Raw genomic sequence first — 27,389 nt, forward strand, 5'->3', positions numbered from 1 at the left:
TAAAGTCATTACACTGTGCCTGGAGCTGCCCTCAGTATCTATTAGTGCTTGTAATACGACAGTGTGACTTGGTGGAATGGCACCAATCATTACAGATATGGATTTCCATGGCCCTTTCCCTTTCGTATAATCATGTGGAAACCAGGAAGACGTCAGCCTGGACAATTCTCACAGGGGTGTCCGTTTGCCTCTGCTAGAGTTTTATAGTGCGTCACTTGGTTTACAAAGTAACAATGCTTCTGGAATTGTTTTCTCAGGCAAAGTAAGAATGCTTCTGGAATTGTTTTTACAGGCAAAATATCATCATTACTCTCATCTTATTGTGAGAGAAGGAACCCTAGTGGCCCAGGGAACAGCTAGGAACTGAATTAAAATCCCAAACCTAAGATGCCGCCCACTTGTGGGCAGAGCAATGTGGAGAAAGTCTACAATGCATTTTGAAATTTTATGCTGCTTGGATTCTTTAAAAATCAATCATTTTTAAAAATAGGTAATCGTCACCATTACACAAATAATGACAGGGGATACCTGGCTTGATTTCTTTATTCAATAATAAATCCTACAACAGCCTCCTTAAATCCAATCTCCACATGACTTCCTGTAATGGTGCAGGGGTCCATCCCTGTGGCCTTTTACTGGACAGAACTCCTGGTTGCCAGGAGAGCCCTTCCCTGACTACACTTAGTATATTGCTTTCTCATATTTTAAGAATGTACACTCATGTGGAAACCTATGGTCTTGTACTACAGTAAACACATTTTTCTAATGTACCATCTTTGAGCATCAGGTTATGCACAGTGTTTTTTGGGGAGGTGAGAATTCTTTCCATGTTTGATCATGCATCTTTTCATTTATGTTTTCTGCCTTTTTACTGAGCATTGCACTGCAAAATTGCTATGGACATGTTCTAAGACTGTTGATGGGATTCCAAAGGAAAAAAACTTAGAAGTGCCCTTTAATTCTGTACCAACCCTATTCTTTTCCATCTTCTATCTTAATTAGGGATTATCAATTAAAAAACTTGTGTCAGTGAGAATGTTCAGAGATTATAACAGACCCAGAAGTTATTACTCTCTTTACAGAAGCAGAGTGTTTATTTACTAAACCCCAAAAGAATCCCCATTGGACCTAACATTTGCAAATGTAAGGTGTGTGCTGGCTGCCTGAAGACTGCTTGTGTCCCTGTCACTACCTATAACAGAAAAAGCAGCCTGGGGTGGCACTAAGGCTTAGCACCTCTTTTGCTGCTGTTCTGGAACAATTGGGATAGACTCCTCTTTATCATGAGCCAGTGTGGGTCAGAGGGATAAAGGTCTGCATTAAAGAGATGCTACGCCCAAGACTTCTTCCACCTCAACACTGGGTAGGAGTAGCTCTGTGTGGACTATCACGAGTCCCCGGAGTCTGTCCATCACTGGGCACATGGCCACAGTCACCCATGGCTAAGAACTATCCAGGTATGAAACTCACAAGCCCCCTCACATTCAGGCCGACTCAGGATTACCTATCTGATCATTTCTACATCATTTCCTTCTTCCTTGACACTTACTATGTTACTGTCTCCATAAGTCCTTCAGCATTACTTTTCTGTAGTTGGTCTACGCTATGACTTAAGGGTATTTGGTGGCAGTCATTCAATTGAAAGATTACTTTGCTATTTTAGAGAAAAATCCTCTTCATTGATTCCCTTTTGCCTCTAAATGGTCCATATCAGAGCCAGCTGCCTAAAATGTCAGGACACCATGGTTTTGTCCTATGACTGTGTGTGTGTGTGTGTGTGGTGTGTGTTTCTACACACACGGATGGCTGTCATGGGAAGCCTACATTGTTTGAAACATTAACAAGTCCATCATGCCCAGGACCCTTTAGACCTTCATATGGAATTACTGCAAATTCTCACATACTAGGGAAAGGCAAGAATGGATTTCAAGTCTGAAAAGTGGCATGCTTTACAATGCCATCTTTTATTTTATTTCCTTAGACTATCCTGTTAGAATCAGAAATGTGTGATTTAGTGTTTTAAACCACTTTCAACGTACTCCTCAACAGTGTTTGGCCAGATTTTACAAATATAAGAGAATCACAGAAAATGCTGCCTCTCCTCCATACACAGAAAAGCACCTGGGGCCTCTGGCAAAGGGGATTGAGGGTGGGCGGGGCCTGAGGTTGTTGCTAGGCTGCCCAAGTGGTCTTCCACCAGAGGATGCTGGCAGGAGTTTAGTCGCTTAGCAACCTGGTCCTCAGTCACAGCGCTTTTCTTAATGAAGGTTTTTCACAGTTCTCTGTGTGATTACCTCTAGTCGAATTTCCTCCGAATTACAGACTTATGCCTCCTGATTAAGTACAATTTGCATCAAAATAATTCTGTACAACTTTGTTCAAAGTCTTCACATTTCATTTTCTACTATACCATGGGCTGATTTGGAGGCACCTCTAAACATTACTATTCCAGCTGTGATTTTACCCATCAGAGTTACCTGATCAACCTAATATGGAGAAAAGACATTTTAGGCCATACTCCAGGGGCTCTGCATGTACCTCAAGTGCTGAGTTCACAGTGCCATGTGCCATTAGGTGTCAATGCCTGGGACAGGAGGCATGCCTTTGGAGAGGTTATCACCTCAGAGAGGTCTTGGAACTTTATTACACCTCACAGTTTGCAAAGAGAGGAGAGATGGATGTGGTTGATTCCTTGAAGGCTTTCCTTTGTGGAAAACCCAGACAGTATTTGAAAAAAATTTTTCAAGGAAATTTGCAGTTTTGCCTTTTGTTTTTGCTGAAATTGAATAGCATCGCCACTGTCGTTGTCTGTGACGAATGCTCAGAACAATCTAGACTCTACAGCATCGTAAAGATGCTATAGCATCATAAGGTTTTTCCTACGTGTTTATATGTTGAATAGCATCTAAACACATAATTCTAACTATGAGTTTGATCTGAAAGTTTTCCGAGTAAAATTTGTACCTTGAATCTTTCATATACTTTGTCTTAATAGGTTAGTAAAAGTGAGTAGAATTATAATAATTTTTAAAAACTTTAACATTAAAATAATACTTAAAAGGGATTATATCATTTTATTCTTGATTCTGGAACTTTTATTTTCTCTCTGTGCTATGAAGATTCATAAGACATAAACCTGCCCTTCCTCTTTCTAACCACCACCAAAACAAGCACACAAAATGAAAACACAAATAATGACAAAAATTTTGCTGAATTGCCCTCTTATGTAATTAACTGTTCTGCTGCATTAATTGGAAATGGTAGGCCATCTCCAACTCCTCAGGGTGCTTATGTAAATCCTTCCAAATATATAGTGACTCCACAAAAATCACAGGCATGCCCTGGTGGTGAGGGATCTTTTCCATTCTCTATTGCACTATGATTTGGTTTGTTTTGAATGAAATATATTTTCCACTCCCAAACTTCTAATCCTGTACATAAGGGCCATTATCTAGGCTTGCAATTACATGAATAAAAATAGGAAATTCCATAGTTGCTATATTGGATCTACAAGCCCTATGAAGACTTGTGATGTCAGAACCAAATCAAAGTGCCAAAATAAATGTGGTTGGCAATCTGGGTTTTGTATCTAAATCACCCAAGGAGCTACTAAAAATATATAAGCATCATCATAACATCCCTGAGAAAGTCAGACTCGATTGTTGGGTTTGGGCCCTGCACCTGTGTTTTCGAACAGCTTCCTAACTGTGCCTGATTGTTCAAGCCCATCACACCTTGCTCTTGTTCCACTGATGAGGACGGGCTCTGCCCCTGTCTCAGTGGGTAGTGACATCCTCGTGCTGATCCCATACCTGTGTGGTGGCTGTGGAGGTCGTGCTGCTTCTGGATCCCCACATTTGCTGAAACTGAACTCTGATTTCTGCAAATGTTTCAATGATGACGGCGATAAAGACATTCTGCAAGAAAATGACAAGCCATGTTTACCCAACACTGGGAATGAGGGGGCAGCTGCCCACCAAACGCAGAAGGCTTACAGAACCTGCCCAACGCGGGGACTTTATTAGTACGATTTGTTCCAGTACCTTAACAAGCCAGGCAAGGAAGAAAATCAGGGTGATAAAATAGAAGTAGGAACGCCAGCGGGGGAAGCTGTCGATGGCTCTGTACATGAGGAACACCCAGCCCTCCTGAGAGGCAGCCTCGTAGACCGTGAAGATGCTGGTGCCTGTCAGGAGACAGAAGAGCACATCGAGGTACCACTGACTTTTGAAATAGAAAAACGTTTTCAGAGAAACAATCAATATTTATCCATGCTCATTTCTCAGTGACAGAAGCTTTTCCACACAGATTAAAACTGCATGTGACATTTCATCGTTCCCTTGCTTAGAATTCTGCTAAAGTTGTTTCTGACATCAAGCCAGAGGAATTCCGATGTCTTCAGTGAGAAAAATAATTTTGTATTATGTCTCTAGCTATTAAATGCATCTAATAAAGGGGAAAAGGAAACAAATATTCCAACCAAGTATAGATAAGAACAACAACAAAAAATGTGCAGCATTGAAGCCTTCCTTCCACTTGAGTTTAGCACTTTCAGTGTGTTGAAAATCACCCACCAAAGTTTTAACCAAAATGAAATAAATCTGAGAATTGGGTTGCATTTGAAATCACTTTGTCATGGGAGACTAAAGTATCTCAGGATGCTGATAGTACTCTGAAGGAACTCGTGTTCAGATTCCATGATGTTTACTGAATACCAAAAGGTAAATCATCAAAAGTGTCTCATACTTCAGGGGACAACTGTCTCACTGAAAATATTCCTGATAATGCAAAGAAATTTTAAAATGCATAGATAGATTTTTGGATATTGTTTAAGAGAACATAAAACACCATTTAGGAAAAAAAAAGTGTTTTTTCCTCACAACACCATGAGATATTTTATAAGTAGACAAACAAAAGCTTGTAAAGACTAAGGAACTTGTTCAAGGTTGTACAGATAATGAATAACTAGGGAAGTAGAACTAGCCCAGTCTTTCTGGAACAAGGTTCTACACATCTCAACAAGATACAGACTGCCTCACATCCTTTGTGCACATAACTTCTAGTCTGTGAGGAATAAATTACTGAATTTGTGCAAGGTTTTGGTATAAGGTGAGTGCTTAAGGCATTTCAGATATCATTACTTTTATTATTATAAAAGAGGAAATTTGTGTTTACCATGTAAGTAAAATATATTACCTACTTAAGGTTGGTTATAAGACTAATAATATATGTTATTCATAAAACTGGCAAGCATATGACATTGATAAATTCTACTGATACAAATGAGTTAAATTATTATAGAAGATAAGCCAGTGCCTACCCATGCACATTCTGATCCCATGGAAATGCACAACTAGAATGTGCACTACAGCAAATGTCCAAACCAAGGAGGGGGTTACTATGGCTCAGTGGACATCCCTGTTTCTGAGCCTGTGCACACATTAGCATGAGCATGGAGGAAAATCCAATCATGTGGAGCACAGCAAAGTTGCTATGAAAGCAGACAGTGAGAAAGCAGGAGGCTTGGAAGAAAAGATAAGGAAAAGAAGGAAAGCAGGGCCCTATTTGGTGACTAATATGTATTAATGTGTGTTAAGATGCTCTTTACAGAACATCCTATAGCAACTGCCTCTCTGTTTTTCCTTTGTGTTCTTTACATATTTTTATTTTTAATTGACACACAGTAATTATACATATGTATGGGGTACAGTGTGACATTTCAATATATTCAAGCAATGTGTAAGATTCAGATCAGGGCAACAGAAACATCCATCACCACAGAGTTATTAGTTTTTGTGTTATTTTGTGAAATATTCAAAATCCTCTCTATTAGTTACTTTGAAATATACAAAGTATATTGTTGTCAACTGTACACATCCTACTGTGCTACAGCCGAAGCACCCTGTCCTCTCTCTGTGCACCTTCCTCCACGTCTTCCCAGGCTTGGTAAACACTGTTCTGCTTTCTACTCCTATGAGACCAACCTCTCAGCTTCCACACCTAAGTGAGAACATGAGATCTATCGACTCTCACTTCAAGAATCCCATTTTGAATATTGGTGAATCACTGCCCTAACAACTGGCATTTGACAGCTTACACTTGTATCCTGAGAAAAATCTCTGTCTCATCAGGTAGGAGGCAGGTGCAGATGAGGGCACATATTACCCATCACGTTCTACAGAAATGCAGAGTGAAAGTCCCTGGTTCATGAAGGTGCACAGGCTAGAAAGTGGTAGGACCCGTAACTGAACCCACTCATCTGGTTACCTATTTAAACATTTTTTTTTTAATCATGCTCTTTGTACTTTATCTTGCTTGAGACTGCACCTTTAAGAAGAGATCATTTTCTCTGGTTATTAATCTGAATGAATGAATATGGCCAAGTTTAGAGCACATCAATACACTCTTGAAAGAAAAATGACTTTGTAAAGTTTGGGAGAGAAGCACAGACAAGAAAGAAGATGCCAACAGCAAACAAAAGAAACTGTTTCCATGAATGATCATGTGTACCAATAGTGAGCACCCCTTGCTTCTGTGGGCTGAATATAAAGGACCATTTTAACATAAAACAAATAATTGCTGTCCCTTATTTCCTTCGAGTTCTTGAATGAAAACAGAAAAGTAGCCGCTGAAATCCATTATGAACCACCATTAAAGTTTAATAGCTTTGCCAATTGACCATTTTCTGGTGAATTATAGGAATTGTTAATATAAGTGTAAACCTGAGAACAGCATTGGAAGTTATTCTCCTCTTCCCTCCCCAGATTTCTCCTTATTACACCTACAGGGAGGATGTTATTTGAAATTATGGAAAAAACAGTATGTGCAATGTGTGATTGTCAAGATTTAACTCCATTGTCCATTTTTGGACAAAAAAGAAAAAAAGGGGGTTGGAGGAGAAGTAGAAATCCACGGTGTAGTGGGATGAGCAGAGTGTGTTGACACGGCATTTGTGGGAATATGGCCAGGACACTGTGCCAGAAAATGGTGACTTCTGAAGGAAACATTTCCTGGCCTCATGAACTGCACCAGGTAACAAGCAGGCCTTGAGGATGGACAGAGCAAACTGAGCCAGAGGGACTGTCCATATCAGTTTTCTGCTCCTGGCTTTGCAAAACATAGAAAAAGAAAATCACTTCTGAAAGGATTTTCCAGTGGTTGACCAGTGTTTAAATGAACAAAAATCAGATGCATTATCCTCTCATTTTCTGTGGCAAGGGGCCAACCCTGAGAAAGAAGCTAGCTGTTGACTGTGCCGGGCACATCCTGCCCTCTGCCTGCTCCACGCTGCTTCCCTGCCTCCCTCTCAGCAGACACCTCCTCCGCTGTTCAAGGGGCTGAAGTCCTTTGCTGTCAGGCCACATACGGTGACAGTCCTCAGCACTTCTAGAGACTCTGTGCTCCCCTTGTCAAGTCATGCATTGCACAGAATTGTCACCTCCGTAGAATGAGCACTCCAAAATTAGGCTTGTATCTCTCACTTTCATTCTAGGCATTAAGAAATACTCAAGAACTTCAATAAATTAAACAATGAACACATAGCCTTAAGCACAAACATTTCATTTGTGTTCTAAAAAAAATCAATTTTTCCACAACGTGAGTATTACATAGCTAATTTGGCAGCAAATGAAACTATTTTATAATTAAGTGATTTTTCCCAATTTCTAAAAATCTCTTATATACAGGTACACATGCACTGTCAACCTTAAATTCTGTGCTACAACAGGAAACTCTTTCTTCCTCTGTTGTTGGACCAATATTGTAAATGTCTAGAAAACACATCAATACATAGAAAATATATTTTCTAAGTATACTCCAGAATGTTATTGGTCTATTTTAATTATGGATCTAAAATTTCTAGACAGGAGTCCACATTTTGTCAAATGAAGAATGCTTCTACAATAGCACCCAGCAGTATAACGCCTTTCCTTATTAGAGAACAATGAGGCCTATTCCAAAAATACTCAGAGGCATCTTGGAATAGCACCCTTTTTCTAGACCCTAAACTCTCCAGGTGCAAATTAAAGTTAGGTAAGAAATAAAATCATGGGGCTGGAGCTGTGGCTCAGTGGAAGAGTGCTTGCCTAGCATGCATGAGGCACTGGATTTGATCCCCATCACCACATAAAAATAAAATAATAATAAAATATAGATATTGTGCCACCTATAACTAAAAAAAAAATTTAAAAAGAGTGAAGGGGAGAATTTTTTTAAAAAAAAGAATTAAAATCACAATTGCAACAGCTCATCATTTCTCTGAATTTCATTCATTCTCTCTGATCTCTTCCGTTGGTGCCCTCAGTTCATTACTGAAGAACAGTCATCGACATGTAGAAGATAAATACTAACCTTAGGACTTGCTACACTGAAAAAGAGTAGAGGATATGTTTTAGCTTGGATGAAGTTACATTCACATCTGTTTTGATTTCTTTTTGAAAACAGTTAAATATATATCCATTGGAGATATAGAATTTCAGTGAACTCCAAGCAGAACTAATACAAAGAAAAGTATACTCTGTGGCATCACAGTAACCTTAGAAACTAAAGAAAAATTATCAATAGAATGTGGAGGATCAAAACAACTTACATACAGAGGGACAATGAGAAAATAGTTCATGAACTCTTTTTGTTAAATGGTTCTTTTTAGTTATACACAACAATAGGATTCATTTTGACAAAATTGTAAAAGCATGGAATATAATTTGTTTTAGTTCAGTCCCCAGCACGTCCCCTCCTCCCTCCCCCTGTTCCTTTCACTCTCCTCTACTGATCTTTCTGCCATTTACTTATGGTATTTTTGTTAAATACATGATGGTGAGATCCACTATGGTTTATTCATGTTTGTACACAGGAAAGGGAGGTCAGACTATTCTACTGTCTTTCCTATCCCATCCCTCCTGTCTTCCCTTCATTCCCTTTTGTCTACTCCATTGATCTTTTATTTTTTATCACCCCCCATCTTTATTTTAGATTAGCTTGTGTATCAGAGAAAACATTTGACTTTTGATATTTTGAGCTTATTTACTTAACACAATAGTTTCCAGTCCATTCATTTACTGGCAAAAACCATAAAGTCATTCTTCTTTAGGGTTGCCTCATTCTCCACTGCCTATCTATATCTATATCTATATCTATATCTATATCTATATCTATATCTATATCTCTACATCTCTCTCTCTATATGTATATATATATATGTATGTGTGTGTATACATATATATATAAACTTTTTCTTTATCCATTCATCTGTTGAAGGACATCTATGTGGGCTCCTTAGCTTGGCTATTGTGAACTGTGCTGCTATGAATATTGATATGGCTGTGGCACTGTGGTATGCTGATTCTAAATGTTTTGGATATATACCAAAGAGTTGATTAGCTGGGTCAAATGGTGGTTCCATTCCTAATTTTTTGAGAAATCTTCAAACTATTTTCCAGAGTAGTTGCACCAATTTTCAGTCCCTTCAGTAATGTATGAGTGTACCCTCCTCCCCAAATCCTCGCCAACATTTATTATTACTTGTATTCTTCAAAATTGCCATTCTGGAATGATGTGAGATCTCAGTGTAATTTTAATTTGCATTTCTTTAATTTCTAGAGATATTGAGGTTTTTTTTTTTTCATTTCTGTTGACCATTTCTATTTCTTCCTTTGAAAAGTGTCTATTTGGTTCCTTTGCCCATTTATTGATTGGGGTTATTTGGATTTTCAGTGTTAAGATTATATTTGTTGCTTCATTGTCTTCTGAGGACTCTCTTTTCCCCATGAAAAATGTGAGCATGGTAATATTCCCATTTGTTTCTTCTAGTCATAGTTTTATATAATCACACTTAAGTCTTTCTAACCTAAAGTGACAGGGGCAGAAAATTGTGGTGATAACTGATTTAAAAAAAAAAAAACAACCTACAAACCTGTAGTCCCCACTAAACCCTCTCCAAATATAAAGTAACTGCTTCTGTTCTAATAGTGGTCACTGGATTGCATGTAGTTTATCCCTTAAGGGGATAATATGGCCAAGTTAAGAAGTGGTGAGACCTTTAAGAGCTGAGGCTCCTGCAGGTCATGAGGCCAGGGGCCCAGGAGGGATTAATACAGCTCTTGTGGAACCACTCTGAGTTCCTAAGAGTGTGGGTGGCTATAGAAAGAGTGAGCTGACCTCTGTTGCTCTCGCTTCTGGGGTCCCCACGTGACCTTTCCCTTTTGCACTGCTGCCTCCATAATGCCACCCAGCATGTTGTGATGTGGCCAAGGGCAACATCACAGGAGGCTGACAAGATGAAGATGCCCCATCTTGGACTTTGAGCCTCCAAAATATTAAATTAAATAAACTTCATCTTTTTAAGTACTCTGCTTTAGGTATTTTGTGATATCAATAGAAAACAAAGTAATACCATGGTAAAACTCATCTATTGTGAAGGAATTTTGGTGCTTGGGGATAATAATATAGGTTTGAGATAATTGAATAAGTATGAATAAGCATACAAGGCCTTAATCTGAAAAAACCTTCACCCCCACACTCCAAGTTCCTAACAGGACCAGAGGCTCATGTGAGGACCATGCCTTCTGACCCCTCAATGAATCTTAACCTCCTAGCAATATGGAACACACACGCCCCTGAAGCAACCAGTCACCTCTCAGGCACAGGCCCCCTCCAGAGCCCGCTGGCCAGGCCTCAGTCCCTTTAGGAACCTGCTCCCAGCCTTGTGAAGTACCACAAGTTGCAGATCCGCAGAATCAGCCCCTGTAGCACCTTCGAGTGGTCATCTTCCCTCCATTAGGGTCATCTCACTCTGGATACATCTTTTCTTATCTGGTTGTTAACCCTACCAACCTGATGCACACTTGTGAAACTGACCTGGTTGTCTGGCTTCATTTTCTACATTATGTTCCACCTGGGAACAGAATGTCACCTGGTGAGGGCAAAATGACAATCTTCTTGTCACTCGAGAGTTTTGGCTTCCCTCAGCCTTTTCTAAGTTGTTCTTTCTGTTCCTCCAATTGACTCTGGCCAGGTCTGACCCTTTTCAGAAACAAGCTGATTGACTTTGCATCTTTCAAATTTCAGTTTGGGCATCCCACTCAACTGGGAGTTGAGTGGATGCCAAAACTCTTAACCGGTGGCTTAACTATGGTACACACAACCCCAATCCTAAACTCAAGGACTGCATGTTTCCTCAATTGCAATAGTGATCACTAAGTATCCAGTCCTGGTCAAATAAAAGAACCTGTGTGATGGCCTTGACATTTGTCCAACACTATTATTAAAAATGCAGTCTAGGGGCTGGGGATGTTGCTCAGTGGTAGAGCTCTCACCTCATACTTTCCAGGCCCTGGGTCAATCCTCAGCACCATATAAAAGTAAATAAATAAAAGATAAAAGTATAAAAATTATATAATAAAAAATGCCATCTATTAATATGGGGGTAGGGCAGTGGTGTATTTGGCTTTCATTTGTTTTCATAGGTTTGCATGTATACAATCTGTATTATTCTAGTAAAGTCTATTTTTAAACTCTAGAACCAATTCATAATGCAATCTTTTTTATTGAACAGCAGAACCAATAGAGAAAACAAAAACAAAAACAAAAACAAAACAAAGCAAACCCCCAGCACTAAATATTTTAAAGGAGAATTCACTGAGGCCACCAAAAGGTAAGTTGTAGTGTCCGTTTAAATTTAGTGTCAGAGGGGCTGGGGATGTGGCTCAAGCAGTAGCATGTGGCATGCGTGCGGCCCGGGTTCGATCCTCAGCACCACATACAAACAAAGATGTTGTTTCCACCAAGAATTAAAAAAAAATAAGTATTAAAAAATTCTCTCTCTCTCTCTCTCTCTCTCTCTCTCTCTCTCTCCCCCACTCTCTCTTTTAAAAAAAAAAATTAGTGTCAGATTGTTTAAATGCCAAAGTGTTGATAGCAAACAAATCTGCTCATTCAAGGAGTATATCTGACTTATCCAGTGGATGCTCTAATGCAGGGCTCTGCAACTCTAGCATTAGTGACATTTGGGGATAGATGATCCTTATCATGCAGATGTGTCCCGTGCACTGCAGTATATGTAGGTGGCAGCATCCTTGACCTCTATCCAGGACAAGATTCCAACAGCTCGCCCAGCCCCCACACTGTGACAACTGAAAATGTACCATTATGCTACTATTTATTAGTGTGTTATCTCAACAACTATCTTAGAAGAAAAAACTTATCTTCTTTAAACTTCTGCAATTTAAAAAGATTCCTGTTCACCTGCATGTATCCTAGGAGAGAGAAGTTTTCATTTGCAGAACAAACCATTAGAAGTGTATTAATGAGGGGAGCCAGGGTGCAGCTCAGTGGGAGAGCACTTGCCTATCATGTGAGGCCTTGGGTCTGATCCTCAGCACTGGAAAAAAATACATTTATTAAATTTTAAAAAGAAAATGTTCATGTTTTGAATAAGTGACACAAAACTTATTTCAACACAATTATACTACCACATTCTGAGTTATTTCAAGAAAAACTCTAACTTACTATTTTTGCAAGTTTTCCAGGCTTAAGTTCTGAATCAAATGAGACATTTGATATATTTATGGACATGGAGAAAACAGACTAATTCTGAACCCTGTTCACAGGATCTAGTTCTGTCTGGACCATGAAACACTGTTGAGTACAAATATGCTAAAGAGCTTGGGAACATGTAGGTAGAAGTTCAGTTTAAGCAGCAACAAGCAGATTTGGCCACTGCCTTAATTCAGTTATGACTTGAAGTTTGGGGTCATCTCTGGTTACTTTCTGATGTCTCTTGTATAGATTTCAGCCTCATGGGGGGAATTCATTTTCTGTTCCATTTTTCTCCCACCAAAGTGTCCCTTCAACATTTACTTCTTTATATGAACTTGTATCATAAACCTCTATAGTTGGATCTGTGGCAATAGTAAATTTTATCCTGCAGTAGCTATCCTAAAGTCAACCTATTGGTCATGAGACAATTTTCAAGTAGGCATCTGGATTCAGCATAATAAACCTTTATCATGAAGGCCAAATGTTTCCACTTCATAAAATGAGAATATCAACAGACCAGCATTAGCAGGAAAGGCCACCCTACAATGTAGAGATTGGCTGCAGGGTATACCAACTGGAATTAAATTACCTGGGATGACATCATATTTCTCATTATCCTAATGAATAATTTATTCTAATACATAAAATCTATGAGCAACATTTTCTATTTATTTAAATCATGTTCAATTTAACTAGAATATATTCCCAAAATAATTCCTAAGTGTTTTTCCTGTAATGTAACCTGATGATAGACTGAGGCAACTTTTCACTATAAGCATCTTTACCACAACTTGGCCACATGTTCAACTGACGAACTGTACCCAGTCAGCCTGAGACCTGTCCCTGGCCATCAAAATGATAAAGCAAGATGAAGCAAAACAAGAAAACATTTTTAATTGCCATTTCAGAGCATAGAACAAACACAAAATAACTTATTTTCTTCTAAACACTTTAAAATATGTTTTATAAACCTTATGTTTCTGAACTACCTTTTAGTTGAGACTTTTTTTTTAATAGGCAAGTATTCTTTGTGCACAACTTTGCCCCATTGGTGAAATTGCTAAATCACCTTAAAACTATCATTGTGCAATAAAATACATGTTTACCTTATATTTTCTAAATCAAACTTTTTTTATAAGTAAAAAAGATTCTTAGTTAAAATGCATTTCTTCAAGCTTAGAAAAATTCTAAACTTCCAAGATGTGACTAGAAAATAATTCTAGAAAAGCAGAGGTGAAGTCTTTAACTGTAGTATTCACAAATGGAACAGAAGTGCTGGCCAGGCTGGATGCTGACATTGGCAGGGAAGCTTAGGTATTAAGTTAGAGCCTTTCCAAGGACGCTGGGCACACATGCCAACAGAAATATTTCCTGCCTCTGGTGCTGGACAATTTCCAGGTGAGTAAAGGTAGCAAAGAAGTCATGCCAGATACTCTCTGCCTTCTTACCCCACTGCCTTTGATGAGTAGCAATTTCAGATCAAAAGAGCTTTGCAGAAATTTATTTTCCATGAGATGACTGATGAAAATCTACACTTTACCACAACTGGCTGTCAGCTGCATTTCCAAACGTTCAAATCAACTGTCCTTATGCCACTGGATCAGCCCACACATCACCCATGGCCTCAGTGTCCCATGGATGTCCCAAGGGCAATGATCCCCTGTAAAGCACTGACTGTCAATCAGAAGCTTTTAAGTTTTCTTAAAAGCAAGCAGAATATATCATGCCAGCAATATGTTTCCTTTACAGTGTTTTAGCTTTGTCACCCATTTTTAAAGACTTATTAGACCTATAATCAAAGGAAATCAAGGCAAAAATCTCAGAATTTAGCATAATTGTTAGGAAGTTAATAGTTACAATAATTTTATCATAATCCAAAAATTAGAATCAGATATCCAAAAAGGTATTCATATTGTCTCTTTCTCCTATCTTAGGATTCAAATAGTTCATAGATCTGTTTAATTATGCCCACGCCATAGGGGGGAAAAAAACCTCAAAAAGTTAACTATAAAGTTGACCAGGTCAGTCTACTTCATAATAGCTATAATGGCAAGAATTTATTGTTTAGTTTTAGCAAGGCTGACATAACTAGTGAATTAGCTATCAACCAAGCCTGGAAGTAAATAATTGACATTTATTAATAGAAAGATTTTAAAATTCAACCAGACGTAAGTGGTCGAAGATACCAAAGTGTTGTTAGTCAAACGTGATTTTCAATAAATATGAGATAAGAACATAAATTTAATTTTAAAAGTTCTATTGCATTATAATTAATATGAAATTTCCATTAGTACAATAGAAGGTTGAATTTTTAATTTAGAAATTGTTTGTGTTAATATAAACCTAGAAACAAGGATACATTTTAATATCATTAATACTAACACTACAGTTTAATGATTACAAATGAGTAGAATATATTAATTAGTTGCTGAAATTTTGAACTTTATATATGGGGAAATTTTCTCCAATATATTTGTGTCCGTGTGAGTGTACAAAAATATTCACATCATTTTCCTGTATTTACTATCCACTTTCTTTCATTACTTCTAAAGCCTAGAAACATATTTTAAAACAAGATTTTTCAAGTGGTTTATATTCATTTTTTGGATAAGTCACAGATTCAATCTTAGTTTTTGTTTTGTTTTGTTAATATTACACTAAGGTTGAAGACTGTTTCATGGATGTTAAAAGTTGTGCTCTATAGGGAACTAAATTCTGTGTATTTCCACTTGTCCAGAATTTCCAGTGTAAATCAGAACTATTTTGGGATTCAAAATAGACCAGAATGTGAGAGAACTGTAACAAATTAACTTTTTTTAAAAAAATTAGTAAATTATTTTTTGAGCAATTTTAGATTTATAGAAAAATTGTTACTATAGTTTTATTTTATAGCCTTGAATTTGGGTCATTTCAGTTCTCTAATTTTTTTTTTATTCAGAATTGTGATCATTCAGGATTTTTTGCCTTTCTCTAGAAACTTTAGAATCAGCTTTCCAGTATCCACAAAACAACCTGCTGGGGGTCTGGTTGGGAAGGCACTGAGTATGCACCGGAAGCTGGGAGCACCAGGATCTCTGATGCTGCTGTTAGCTGCATACTCATCAAGGTTGCATAACTTCTTGGAGAAAAGTCTCCTGTGTGTTTACATGCCAGTCTTTCTCCTTGATGGTTTTTCTTGTTCTGAAGTCAGCCTTACTTGAAATTAATAAAGGTACTCCAGATTTCCTTTCAATGTTGTTAGCTTTTCTCCATCACTTTACTAAAAAAAAAGAAAAATGTCTTTATAGTTAATTGGTATTCTTGAAGACACCACATGGTGGGATATTGTCTTTTTATCCATTCTCTTAGACTCTGCCTTTTAACTGGTGTGTTTATGCCATTCACATTTAAAGTGGTCATTGATACAGATGGAGTAGAACACAGCATGTTTACAATTGCTTGCTTTTTGTTGCACTTGCTTTCTTCACTTTCTGCCACTTCTAATTTTTATTATGTCATACGATTAGATTATATTTTACCTCCTCTTAGTATATTAATTATACATATTTTTATTAGTGCACATCATTTTACAAATTATTGGGGTTCACATTGATATAATCATACATGTACAATTTGCTACACTTCAGTCCTCAATACCCCCCTCCCTCCCCACCTCCCTTTTCTCTTTTGCTGCTCTATTAATCTTCTGTGTGTGTGTGTGTGTGTGTACACACCCATATATATTTAAATTAGTGTGTTATAGATACACATAAAGGTGAAGCCCACTGTGGAATATTCATATATGAACATAGCATATTTGGTTAATTTCATTACACTTTTCTCTTTTCTCATCCTTCCTGCCTCCCCCTCAACTCCCTTCTTCTACTTTGCTGATCTCTCCTTTGTTTTTGTGGGATTCACCCCCACTCTTTCCCCTTATTTTGGTTTAGCTCCCACATATGAAATAAAACATTCTTTAAAAAGTTTTTTAGTAGTTTACCTAGAGTTCACAGCTAATCTAAGCCCATTTTCTATAGCACTGTACCATTTCAAAGATCATGCATGTCAATTTGGATTGCTTTAGCACAATACCATATTAGGTAGCTTACGTGCAAAGACATTGATTTCTCAAGAGTTATAGAGGCTGGAAGCTTGAGGTCAGGGTGCTGGTGTAGCAAAGTCTAGTTTATTTTCCCTTCTCCAAAGAATGTCTTTTTGATATTTCTTGCAAATATTGTATATTGGAAAGAAATTCCATTTGTTCTTTGAGAAAGTTCCTATTTATTCTTCACTTTTGAGAGGCAATATCTACAGATATAAATACCTAGGGTTTTCTTTTTCTTTTTTTTTTCAACACTTTAAATATTTTACTTTGCCCTTCCCTTGCTGTGTGGCTTCTGAGGATAAGTCTACTATAATTCTCACTTCCTTTACCAAAGATAAGGTGATCTCTCCTTTTACCCTCTTTCAAGATTTTCTTCTTGACTTTGGTGTTCTGCAATTAGAATGCAATATGCCCAGGTATAGTGATTTTGGTATTTATCTGGCTTAGTGTTCCTGGAGCTCCTAAGATCTGTGTTTGTGCATTTGCCATTAAATTTGGAAAACTTGTGACCATTATCCTTTAAATATTTAGTCTGTTTCTTTCTCTTTACTTTTCCAGCTGATATCCCCTCTACACACAAATTACACATTTTGAATTATCCAACCCATTCTGGGCATTCTGTTTCATTTTTACTTCTTTTCTCTCTTCATTTCAGTTTGTGAGGTTTTGAGAGACCTCAGACTAGATGACTCTTTCCTTGGCTGTATCTAGCTTTATTGCTGGGTCCATGCAAGGCACCCACTGTTTGCATTCCAGTGTGCTTAATTTCTAGAATCTTCATTTGATTCTTTCCTAAAATGTCTCTTTCTCTTTTCATTAACCATGAGTTCTTGCATGATGCCCATTTATTCCACTATAATCTTTAGCATATTAATGAAAGTTATTTTTACTTTCAAAATGAATCCTAGATAATTATGAAATCTCTGTCATATCTAAGTCTGTGTCTGATGCTGTCTTTGCCTCCTTATCTGGCTAGTACATGATTTTATTTGTCTTTTATAATTGTTGTTGTTTTTGAAGCCTGAACATTATTTGTGGGTTAACAATAACTGAGGTAAGAAGGCCAGTTGTGTGAGGCTTTATGGTTTTCTAGGTAGGAGTTGGGTTATGTGTGAGGTTGCTGGCTCTGTAAGTATTAGGACCTTCGTTTTCCTCTGGCATCCTTGTTTCTGTCTCCTCTGTTGTCTTTGGTTTTCCTAGAAATGCTTTCTAAATAGAACCTGTGTGCTTCAGGTATCTGGATTATGTTGGGCCCCTGTTTATGTGGCTGAAGTGTTCTGGGGAGGAGAGACATTCTGTCATTTCAGATTTTTCACTCAGCTAGAGTACTTGGACTGGAACCTTCAGATTTCCTCAGCACCCCCACCCCAACTTACATGGTACAGGAAGGCAGCAGGGGGCTACAGCCTTCTGAGTGCACTTCCCTTAGGTCAGGTGAGGCTCTGGGGAACTAGGTTTCCTGGAGTGAGTCACTTTTACATGAACAGAGAACTCTGGGTTTACTTCAAAACCTTTACTTCTCTCCCCATGTAGGAAGCAAGTGGCAATTTTTTCCTGAACCTCACCATGAGAACCTGGTAAAAACACCTGGAAGCAGTAGGGATCCCCTAAGACTGGGAGAGGTGAACTCCTAAACAAGTCCAATCTCGGCCAGTAGCAATTAGTCAACTGCAGTTTAAGCATTTTTGGATCCTGTGGCTTTTCTTTCCAGTGGGCTGTGATTCTCTGTATTTACCTGTCTGCAAATTTTGAGGCAGTGATTTATTCTGTGACCCTAATTCGCTTTTGGATCTAAGAAGCATTGTTGAATTTTCAGTTGTTGACTTTGAGTGGGTTCAGCTTTTTTTCCTTGTTGTAAGGATAGGACTGGTAAGTTTCTGTAGAAACCAGAAGTCAAAATAACTTCTTTTTGATTTATGATACCGATCAGAAATAGCATGGGTAAGGAACATATTTGATTAAAATGAGATTTTACTGTGTGTAAAGGTGTAGTTCTCTGTTCACACATGGTCTAGCTTGCTTGGTGAAGATTTGGCTTATGCACTGTAGGAGCAGCATGAGGCTGAAAATTCCATCATTCACACCAAGAGAGCCTGGACCATGGAAGAAGATGCTCCCCACACTGAGCCCAAGTCCCTGCAGCAGAATTTTTACCATGCTGTATGCTGTTTTCCCACTAAAAATTTTTTCTCCTTCTACCTCAATATTTGCCTGTTTTTCTCCTTGATTTTAACAGCAAAACTATACAGCAACATTTGATAAAGACAATATAGTTATAACATATCAGTGATGAAGGGAGGAGAAAGGCCAGTTCAAATACCATCACATAATAGCACCACAAATTTAGTCAAAGCCAGAAAGCTCTGGGCAGCTGTGATCTGGCCTCCCTAGGCCTGGCATGAAGTCTCTTTCCACACTTTCATTAGGCACGTTGGCAAGACTGTTGCACCCAGCCAGAGCTCATTTGGCCAGTAGTCCTACCTTTCTAACAAGTCTGGGCCAGTGACAGCAAGAGAGCAATCAGACATTTGCACCGTGTGGCTGGTGGAGTGACATTAACTTTTATCCCTGATCAGGAGGACGACGGAACATCAAGCTGTGGAAACACTGAAGCCTACCACACAGATAATATGCCTGGCATAGCACAATAATTTTTATTTACTTAATTGTTCAGCAGGTATAAGTCATTATTCTTCTTCATGAGTCAATGTACAACATTCATAAGTCTTTCTGTACTGTGTGTGTTATGAGACATTTTTAAACCAGCCATTTGAACTTTAATAACCACTGTTTAAAGATATAAAGAAAAATCAGGAGTGATTTTAAAAATTATTATTCTTACTATTTTCTGGAATAACCTAGAATTATTCTACTGACAGGAGATTTCTTGGAGTTCCATAACAGATTCATTTAATAAGATTACCAATGAAAGGAATGGCAGATGTCTCTTTGAGGGAAGAGGAAATGGAGTTGACTGTTTAGCTAAACCTGCTACTTGTCAACCTCAATGCTCGCTGCCTTCCCATGAGTGGTGGGCACCGGGAGATTACAAACAAGTTTCATAGTGCTCCACAATTCTCTTATTCTTGAATACATTTGCTATTGTCTTAGAGCACATATCAAATATCTAGCACAAATCACTGAAGTTTAAAGGGACACAAGAACATTTTACCATCTATGAGACTTTAGGCAGGAGGCTCTGCCATTTGGTCCTTTTAATTTTTCTAGCATTTTATCCCAGCTTCAACCTAGAATTCTTGACTGCCTGTCACTTTAAAAGATGACCATTAAAACACAGATCTTCGAGACTTAATCTTCATGACAAATTCATGTTCAATAATACCTCTTTCCCCAAAGCTTTGATTTTAGGGATGTCCTGATCCCCTACAATGTAGGACATACCATCACTAATATCATTTTATGGGTAAAATATTGTCCAAGTTTTAATTCAAAGCTTCTTTATCTTTTCTCTCCCCTTGAAGTTGTAAACCACTAGAGCAGCCCCTGCGTTCTGTCCACTGGCACACTCCTAGTGCCCAGGACAGTGCCTGGGATGTAATATGAAGTTATGTTGATCTGAACACAACGTAATATAGAGGTCAGGCAAAGGAACGCAATCAGCAGAGAGTAGGCCAGGGAGAAGGGCTGGAGCTAATATTCAAAATGAAAACATGCAAGGAAGGAAAAGTTGGAGCAGAGGAGATTGCAATTATAGAGGTCAACAGACTTTGAAAGCTGGCCAGTCTGCTCATCTGTCATCTTGGAGTGGCTCCAGGAGGGGCCTATGGCATTAATCCCCATGAAGAGACAGCGCCTGGAGCCAACTGGTGACCCAAACCTGCTGCCAGAGCTCCTGATGCCCATGGAGCTGACCTGCTCTGCTGCCCAAGCACGTTCTGCTCCCTCACTGCAGACATGGCCCTACCTGCAGAGAGATGCCACCATGTTCTGCCTCCCTCCTCCTTGTCACTCACTGCTAACTTCACAGCTCGACGTTACGGACCTGGGCTTCCGTCTTCTCTGCAGAGCCTAGTTGGCTGCCCCAAGTGACTCTTCTCTCATATCAGTCCTTAGTCAAGTGGACAAACCATCTGTTTCACTCTCCATGTTGTTAAATCCCTCAGGGCCAGGTGCCCACAGATCTGCTCCACTGTGCCCTGCCTCTGCCTTCATCCTGGGAGCTCCCTTGTGCTCATCTTTATGCTCCCTTGTGCTCAGAACGTGCTTGGGCAGCAGAGCAGGTCAGCTCCATGGGCATCAGGCTTATCCCAAAGTTGCCACGATCAGTTAAAGTGTTGAGCCTCCTAACAGGCTAATGAGCATGCTTGAGTTCATCTAAATCTCATAGGCACCTTAGTCTGTGGGCTGGACTTTCTCTCTTCACTCAGACTTAATCCCAGGTTCCTATCAGGTTTTCCTTGTGTGGGGAAAACCTGGTCTCTCACCAGGTGCATGTTCTTGGTCTCTGAGAAACCAGAGCACTCCACTGTTCCTGAGGTAAAGGATGCAATTTTGAAGATGTCTCTGTCCCTGCAAGAGCCAGATAGAGGGTGGGCTTGGAGTTTACGCTGCTGATAAACATCAGCCTCAACTAGTAATGGCAGCAGCTTGTTTGAACTTTCACTGCCATGAATAACCAGAGGAGGCTCTCTCCTCTTTTCTTGCTCCAGTTTTAGAAATCTTCAAGCGCTAGCTCCTCTTTGTGTCAAGGAGAAACACGAACATCTCTGGATAGCAGGTCAGCTGCAATCCACTCCATTAGACAGCTCCAACCCAGGGAAGCCACAGACAGCTCTGTCAGTGAGCCCCAGAGGGAGGATAACCTTGGGCTCCCAGGACTTCCCAGGTCATGCTGAGGGAGAAACCATCCTGTTACACATGTGTGAACTCTGTATCAACACACTGGCAAATTCACTCTCATGACTCATATTAAAAATGAAAGACCCAGGTTCAAGGAAGCCGAGACACATACAAGTCACCCAGAAGCCCAGTCGGCACAGCCTTCCCCGGGCTGCCTGCTCGCTCCACGCGCCTGTGCTCTGTGTCATGCATGCCTGGGCCTTCGCAAACTTTTCCTGGCTTGGTTTTGAGGAATTTGAACAAATTCCTGTCTGGTATACTTTGTGAAAGCAAAATTCTGCCTTTAAAGTTAGACTAGCCTAAAAAAGAAGGGAGGGGAGGGGAAAATTCCTCCCTGGGTTTTTGGATTAGCAATAGTTCTTTTTTGTCTGCTCAGGGTTGGGGGTGGGGTGGGGGTGTTTATCTGCTTTCTTTCCACAGCCCCTTCATTCCCCAAATTATCATCTAATTGGAGTGAATGGAGTCATTTTTAGATACTCTCATAATTCTCACCAAAATTCTAGATTTAAAATTTAAAACACAGCAAGATTTTTAATTTCTTTGACTAATCTAATACGTGAATCAAAACAATGTAAAAATTCAAATGCTACTCTTGTTTAGTTTTTGGACAGTAGTACTATTGGAAATTCTAATTATCAATGTGTATCATGATACAGAAATAATCATTTGCAAAGCAGAACATCAAATACAAAAATTGTAAAAATAAAACTGCCTTGGTTTGAATGAAATTGCTATTTTTAAAAAATATATTTATAATCGACAGGGTATTCTGTCCTTGTCTTACTGAAGTCTGTGGCAGATGTTGGTGGTCGGCCCTTCACACTCATTTTCCCCCTCTTCCTGGGCATATGGTTGCTCAGCTGGGGAATAGATTTCTTGGGATTTCCTGCAAGGAGATGTGGTCTTGTGATCGTTCTTCCAGAGGTAGAAAACTTCCAAGCCACCTATAAAACCCTTTCCCTGGACTCACTTTTCCCCTTCCTTCTACCAGCTAGAAACAGATACTGGGGACAGGCTCGGAAAGTATGTGCTGAGCATGGCGGACCTGCTGTCCAGGCCTGTGCCTTCAGTGACTTTGTGGGACAGAATTCACCTGTTCACCACCTACCTAGGAGGGTGACTTCAGAAGGACATCAGCTTGTCCCTAGTTGAGCCATTGCATTGGGGACCTTCTGACAAGCTTGCTGTACCTCGACTATCAATGAACTGTCACTCAAAGTAGGGCACAGTTCTCAGGGCTGGCATGTCTTCCCAGAGATGTCAGTTTGGAAAAATGTGCTAACTAAAAATTAATAAAACGGACTTCAGGATGCCATACAAATATATGGAGCAGATTTGAAGGTTCACGGAAACCAAACAAGGCAAAGTTCAAAATTCTTTCCATAAAACAGCTCTTTTTCCCTCACAAAACCCACTATATTAACCTTGCCCCAAATTCCTGGCAAGCGGAACCACAGGAATGCACGTTCCATACAGACGCCGAGCCCAAAGAACAAATTCTCCCCATAGATCTAAAATGACAAGTAAAAATTGCAATTCAGTGTCACATAAAGACTTGCTTAAGATCTCCTGAAATGTTCCAAAGAGATACTTTAAACATGAGATTGTAAATTTTTAAATACAGGGCTTGGGTTTCATGACTAATGGTATGATTCAACAACATGAAGACATCAATTATTTCTCAAGAATAAAAGTGATACTTTAATTTGTCTCATTTCAAGGCTCTAAAAAGCTTCCCCAAACAGTGTTATTTCTTTCTAAAAAAAAAAAAAAAGAAAATGTTAAAATGTAGGTTAGGTCCTAAGAATAACACACACTTTCACATACACACACACACACACACACACATACACCCCCCCACACACCTGTACCTACACAAAAAATCCAACATTATTAAAGTTAAAGGCACTCACAGAAATTCACATACTTGGAAGGAATACTGAGCCTACACTTTGTTATTCTAAGCAAGCAAATATGAGAAATATTTAGTATTGGAACAGGAAGTATTTTGGCAAAGCATCACGAGTACTTTGACCTTAAATGATGGGTATCTCAGAGCTGGATGTAAACCTGATACCCTAGTAGGATGAAATGTAGGGACACAGTTCCTTATCTGTCAGTGAAAATATACTCTTTGGTTACTTCAGGACATCAACCGATCTATATTAATCTTATCTATTTGCAGAGAATGCCTATTGTTAACTTTTATATGTTTGACAAAAATGAAATAAGTCTCACTGACCCATTGCCGAGTCAAAGTAACTTTTCTAAATTTAAGCATGTGTCCTTTTCCACATTCAATAATGTTTTCTGTTTTGCAACAAAAAGTTAAGGGGATATTTAACTTTTTTTTTTTTCATATATTTGTTGACCATTCATAGTTTCTCACCTGTGAAGTGTTTTTTCAGTTCCTTTGCCTATTTTTGAGGGTTATTTATCTTTTTTTTTTTTTTGGTGTTAAGTTTTTTGAGTCCTCTGTATATTCTTGAGATTAATGCTGTCGTATTTGAGGTGCAGGTGACAAAGATTTTCTCCCATTCTGTGGGCTCTCCATGTTCTTAATCGTTTGCTTTTAAGTATGATACCATACCATTTATTGATTCTTGATTTTAAATCTTGCTCTTTAGAAGTCTTGTTGAGGAAGTCAGTTCCTACACCAACATAATGGAGAGTTGGGCCTAAATTTTCTTCTAGTAGCCCTTGGGCTGCTGGTCTGATGACTAAGACTTTGACTCATTTTGAGTTGAGTTTTGTGCGGGGTAATAGATAGGGCTTAAATTTTGTCCTGCTACATATGGATTTCCAATTTTCTAGTGCCATTTGTTGAAGAGGCCATCTTTTCTCCAATGCTTGTTTATGGTGCCTTTGTCAAGCATGAGATAACTGTATTTATGTGGGTTTGTATCCTCTATTCTATTCCCTTGGTCCTCATGGCTGTTTTGGCACCAATACCACACTGATTTTGTTACTATAGCTCTGTAGTATAATTTAACATCTGGTATTGTGATGTCTCTAGCTTTACTTTTCTCATTAAAGATTCCTTTGGCTATTCTGGGCCTCTTATTTTTCTAAATGAATTTAATGATTGGCTTTTCTATTTCTATGAAGAATGTCACTGGAATTGTAATAGGAATTGCATTAAATCTGTATAGTGTTCTCAGTAGTATGGCCATTTTGATAATGTTAATTTTGCCTGTCCAAGAACCTGAGGGAGCTTTCCCTCTTCTAAGGTCTTTTTCAGTTTCTTTATTTAGTGTTCTGTAGTTTTCAATGTAGAGGTCTTTCATCAAATATATGAAAAATGTTCATCCTTTCTAACAAGTAGAGAAATGCATATTAAAACTACACTGAGTTTACTTCACTCTGGTCAGAATGGCAATTATCAAGAATACAAGTCATAATAAATGTTGGTGAGAATGTGGGGAAAAGAGTACATTCATACATTGCTTGTGAGACTGCAAATTGGAGTAATCACTCTGGAAAGTAGTATGGAGATTCCTCAGAGAACATGAAATGGAACCACCATTTGACCCTGTCATACCACTCCTCAATATATGCCAAAGGACTTAAAAGCAGCATACTACAATGACACACATCAGCATTATAGCAGTTCAACTCACAATGGCTAAGTTATAGAACCAAACAAGGCGCCCTTCAAAAGATGAATGGGTAAAGAAAATGTATATATTCACAATGAAAAAATACTCAGCCAAAAAAAGAATGACTTTATGACCTTTGCCAGTATATGGAAGGATCTGGTAACTATTCTGCTAAGCGCAATAAGCCAATCTCAAAAAACCAAAGGTTGAATGTTCTCTCTGATATGTGAATGCTAACACACAACAAGATGGGAAGGGAAGAATAGAAGTTCAGCAGGTTTGACAAAGGGGAATGAAGGGAAGGAAGGGGAGATGGAAATAGGAAAGACAGTGGAATGAATCTGACTTAACTTTCCTATGTTCATATATGAGTACACCACCAGTGAAATTCCACATCATATACAACCACAAGACTAGGATTCTAATTAGAATAAGATCTATTCCATGTTTGTATAAATATGTCAAAATATGCTCTTCTGTCATATATAACTTAAAAGAACAAATCCTGCCAGCTATATAGCATTTTCAGTCTAAGCACACTCCTCAAACCTAACGTGTTACATAACTGAGGTCCTCCTATGTGCTTCCAAACATGCTCTTCTGTCTAATCATACCTGCCAAACACTTTGACATGACCTTCCTCTTCTCACACAGCCAACAAATCAGTGAATCACACTGGTGTGACATGCACACTCATCAGCATCTTTCCCAACCTCCTGGTCCATAAGCCACCGTCTCTCCCTGAATTCATGTGGCATCTCCTGACTGGCGCCCTGCTCTGCTGTGGTTTCCTTGATGTGCTTCCTACACAGGAGCAGAATGGCTCTGATCGGTCTTATCTCTTCTACACTCAAAACTCCCCAATGGTTTCCCATCTCATTTATAAGCAAAGGTCACCACATTGACCTGCAAGGTTCTATCTGATCTGTCCCCTGTCATCTTTCTGTTTGAATTCCTTCCCTCTCTCTCCTATGTCTCATTCAAGACATGCTGGGTCCCTCAGATCAGGAGAAGAGCATCCAGCCTGTGTCCTTGTCAGGGCCTGGGTGCTGGGTTTTCCCTCTGCTCTGCACACTCTTGCCCAGGAGCCATGTGGCTTTATCCTGCACACCACCACAGCTGTTTTGACAGGGAGCCTTCTTGGCTTCCCTACCTGAAAGTACAAACCCTGCACCCATCCTCTCTCTCCCTGCTTCCTTTTTCTTCTTAATACCTGTAATTACATAGCACACTATTGTTTTTTTTTTTTACTTATTTATCTTAATTATTTCCTGGAGAAGTTGTACATTCCATGAAATGAAAATTCCTTTTTTTTTTTTTTTTTGGTGGGAGGGTGGTGGGGGTCTGGTTGTTCACCATTATTAACAAAGGCCCGACATAGTAGATCCTTAATCAATTATTCTTGAATTTTGAATTAATAAAAATATTTTCTCCCATAATTGATTGGTCAACAAGAAAACTAATAGAAAAATGTAAAGGAAGACATTCAACTATACAGGAAATAAAGTAAAGTCAGAAGAATCACATGAGAGGATTTTCATGTACGGAAGGTGAAAATACTCTCATTAGTCATTAGCTAGCTACGTGAGTCAGAGAAATAGCAAACAAGAGTACATGTGAAATTTTGGGGCAAAGGCCAGACCAATGTAGGAACAGGTGGCTCTTTGCTAATGTGTTCTCTCTGTGGCAGATGGTGTGTGTATCTTACAGCCTGCCTGGTTCCGTCACTGTGAGTTCTCCCATCTCTAGCAAAACACAGCCGTACTCAGGGGGCAGCCACACTATTATTGTACCTCTTCTGCCCACACCTCCCGCAAAAACCAAGGAATCACTATTTTCTCTATTGGAACAAATGCATAGAACAATGATTCAACTGAAATCAAAACACAAGTAAAACTGATCAAAATGAATTTTGTTAATCAAAGACCCTCTTACAAATATGACTTGGGCCCCCCCTTCCCGGAAGTACGAGGGTCTTGCTAAATTGCTGAGATTGGACTTGAACTTGTGAGCCTCCTGCTTCAGACTTCCAAGTGACTGGGATTAAAGAAGCTGCTACCCGTGCCCGCAGGGTGGGCAGACCTTCGACCGAATGGCAGAGTAGGCCTAGCGGCCCGCCAGCATGGCAAACAGATCACCCCAATTAGAGGAGGAGCACAGCCACTACCCGCCCTGCAAGGGAGATTTTTCAACTATACAAGAGCAATATGAATAATTAGGGGGAAAATTTCAAAAACACAACAGTTTCACCAAGCAGAAAGAAACGCCAGCAGTATGAAAAGACAAGGAAAGAAAGGACCACAGGCAATGCA

At 39.0% G+C, this 27,389-nt stretch overlaps 1 protein-coding gene across 6 annotated transcripts in view; it reads right to left on the reverse strand.

Moving 5' to 3' along the window:
* The window catches only part of Nalcn (sodium leak channel, non-selective), a 313,063-nt gene that overhangs the window by 199,646 nt on the left and 86,028 nt on the right, over nucleotides 1-27,389 (reverse strand). For all 6 annotated transcript variants that reach the window (XM_078016298.1, XM_078016302.1, XM_078016300.1 and 3 more), the window contains exons 8-9: nucleotides 4,044-4,186; nucleotides 3,813-3,917 (exon numbers count right to left, since the gene is read on the reverse strand). In XM_078016298.1, the coding sequence (XP_077872424.1) occupies nucleotides 3,813-3,917; nucleotides 4,044-4,186 (248 nt within the window). The remainder of the gene's footprint in view (nucleotides 1-3,812; nucleotides 3,918-4,043; nucleotides 4,187-27,389) is intronic.

This window comes from Ictidomys tridecemlineatus, chromosome 6 (genome assembly GCF_052094955.1).
Source record: "Ictidomys tridecemlineatus isolate mIctTri1 chromosome 6, mIctTri1.hap1, whole genome shotgun sequence".
NCBI lineage: Eukaryota > Metazoa > Chordata > Mammalia > Rodentia > Sciuridae > Ictidomys > Ictidomys tridecemlineatus.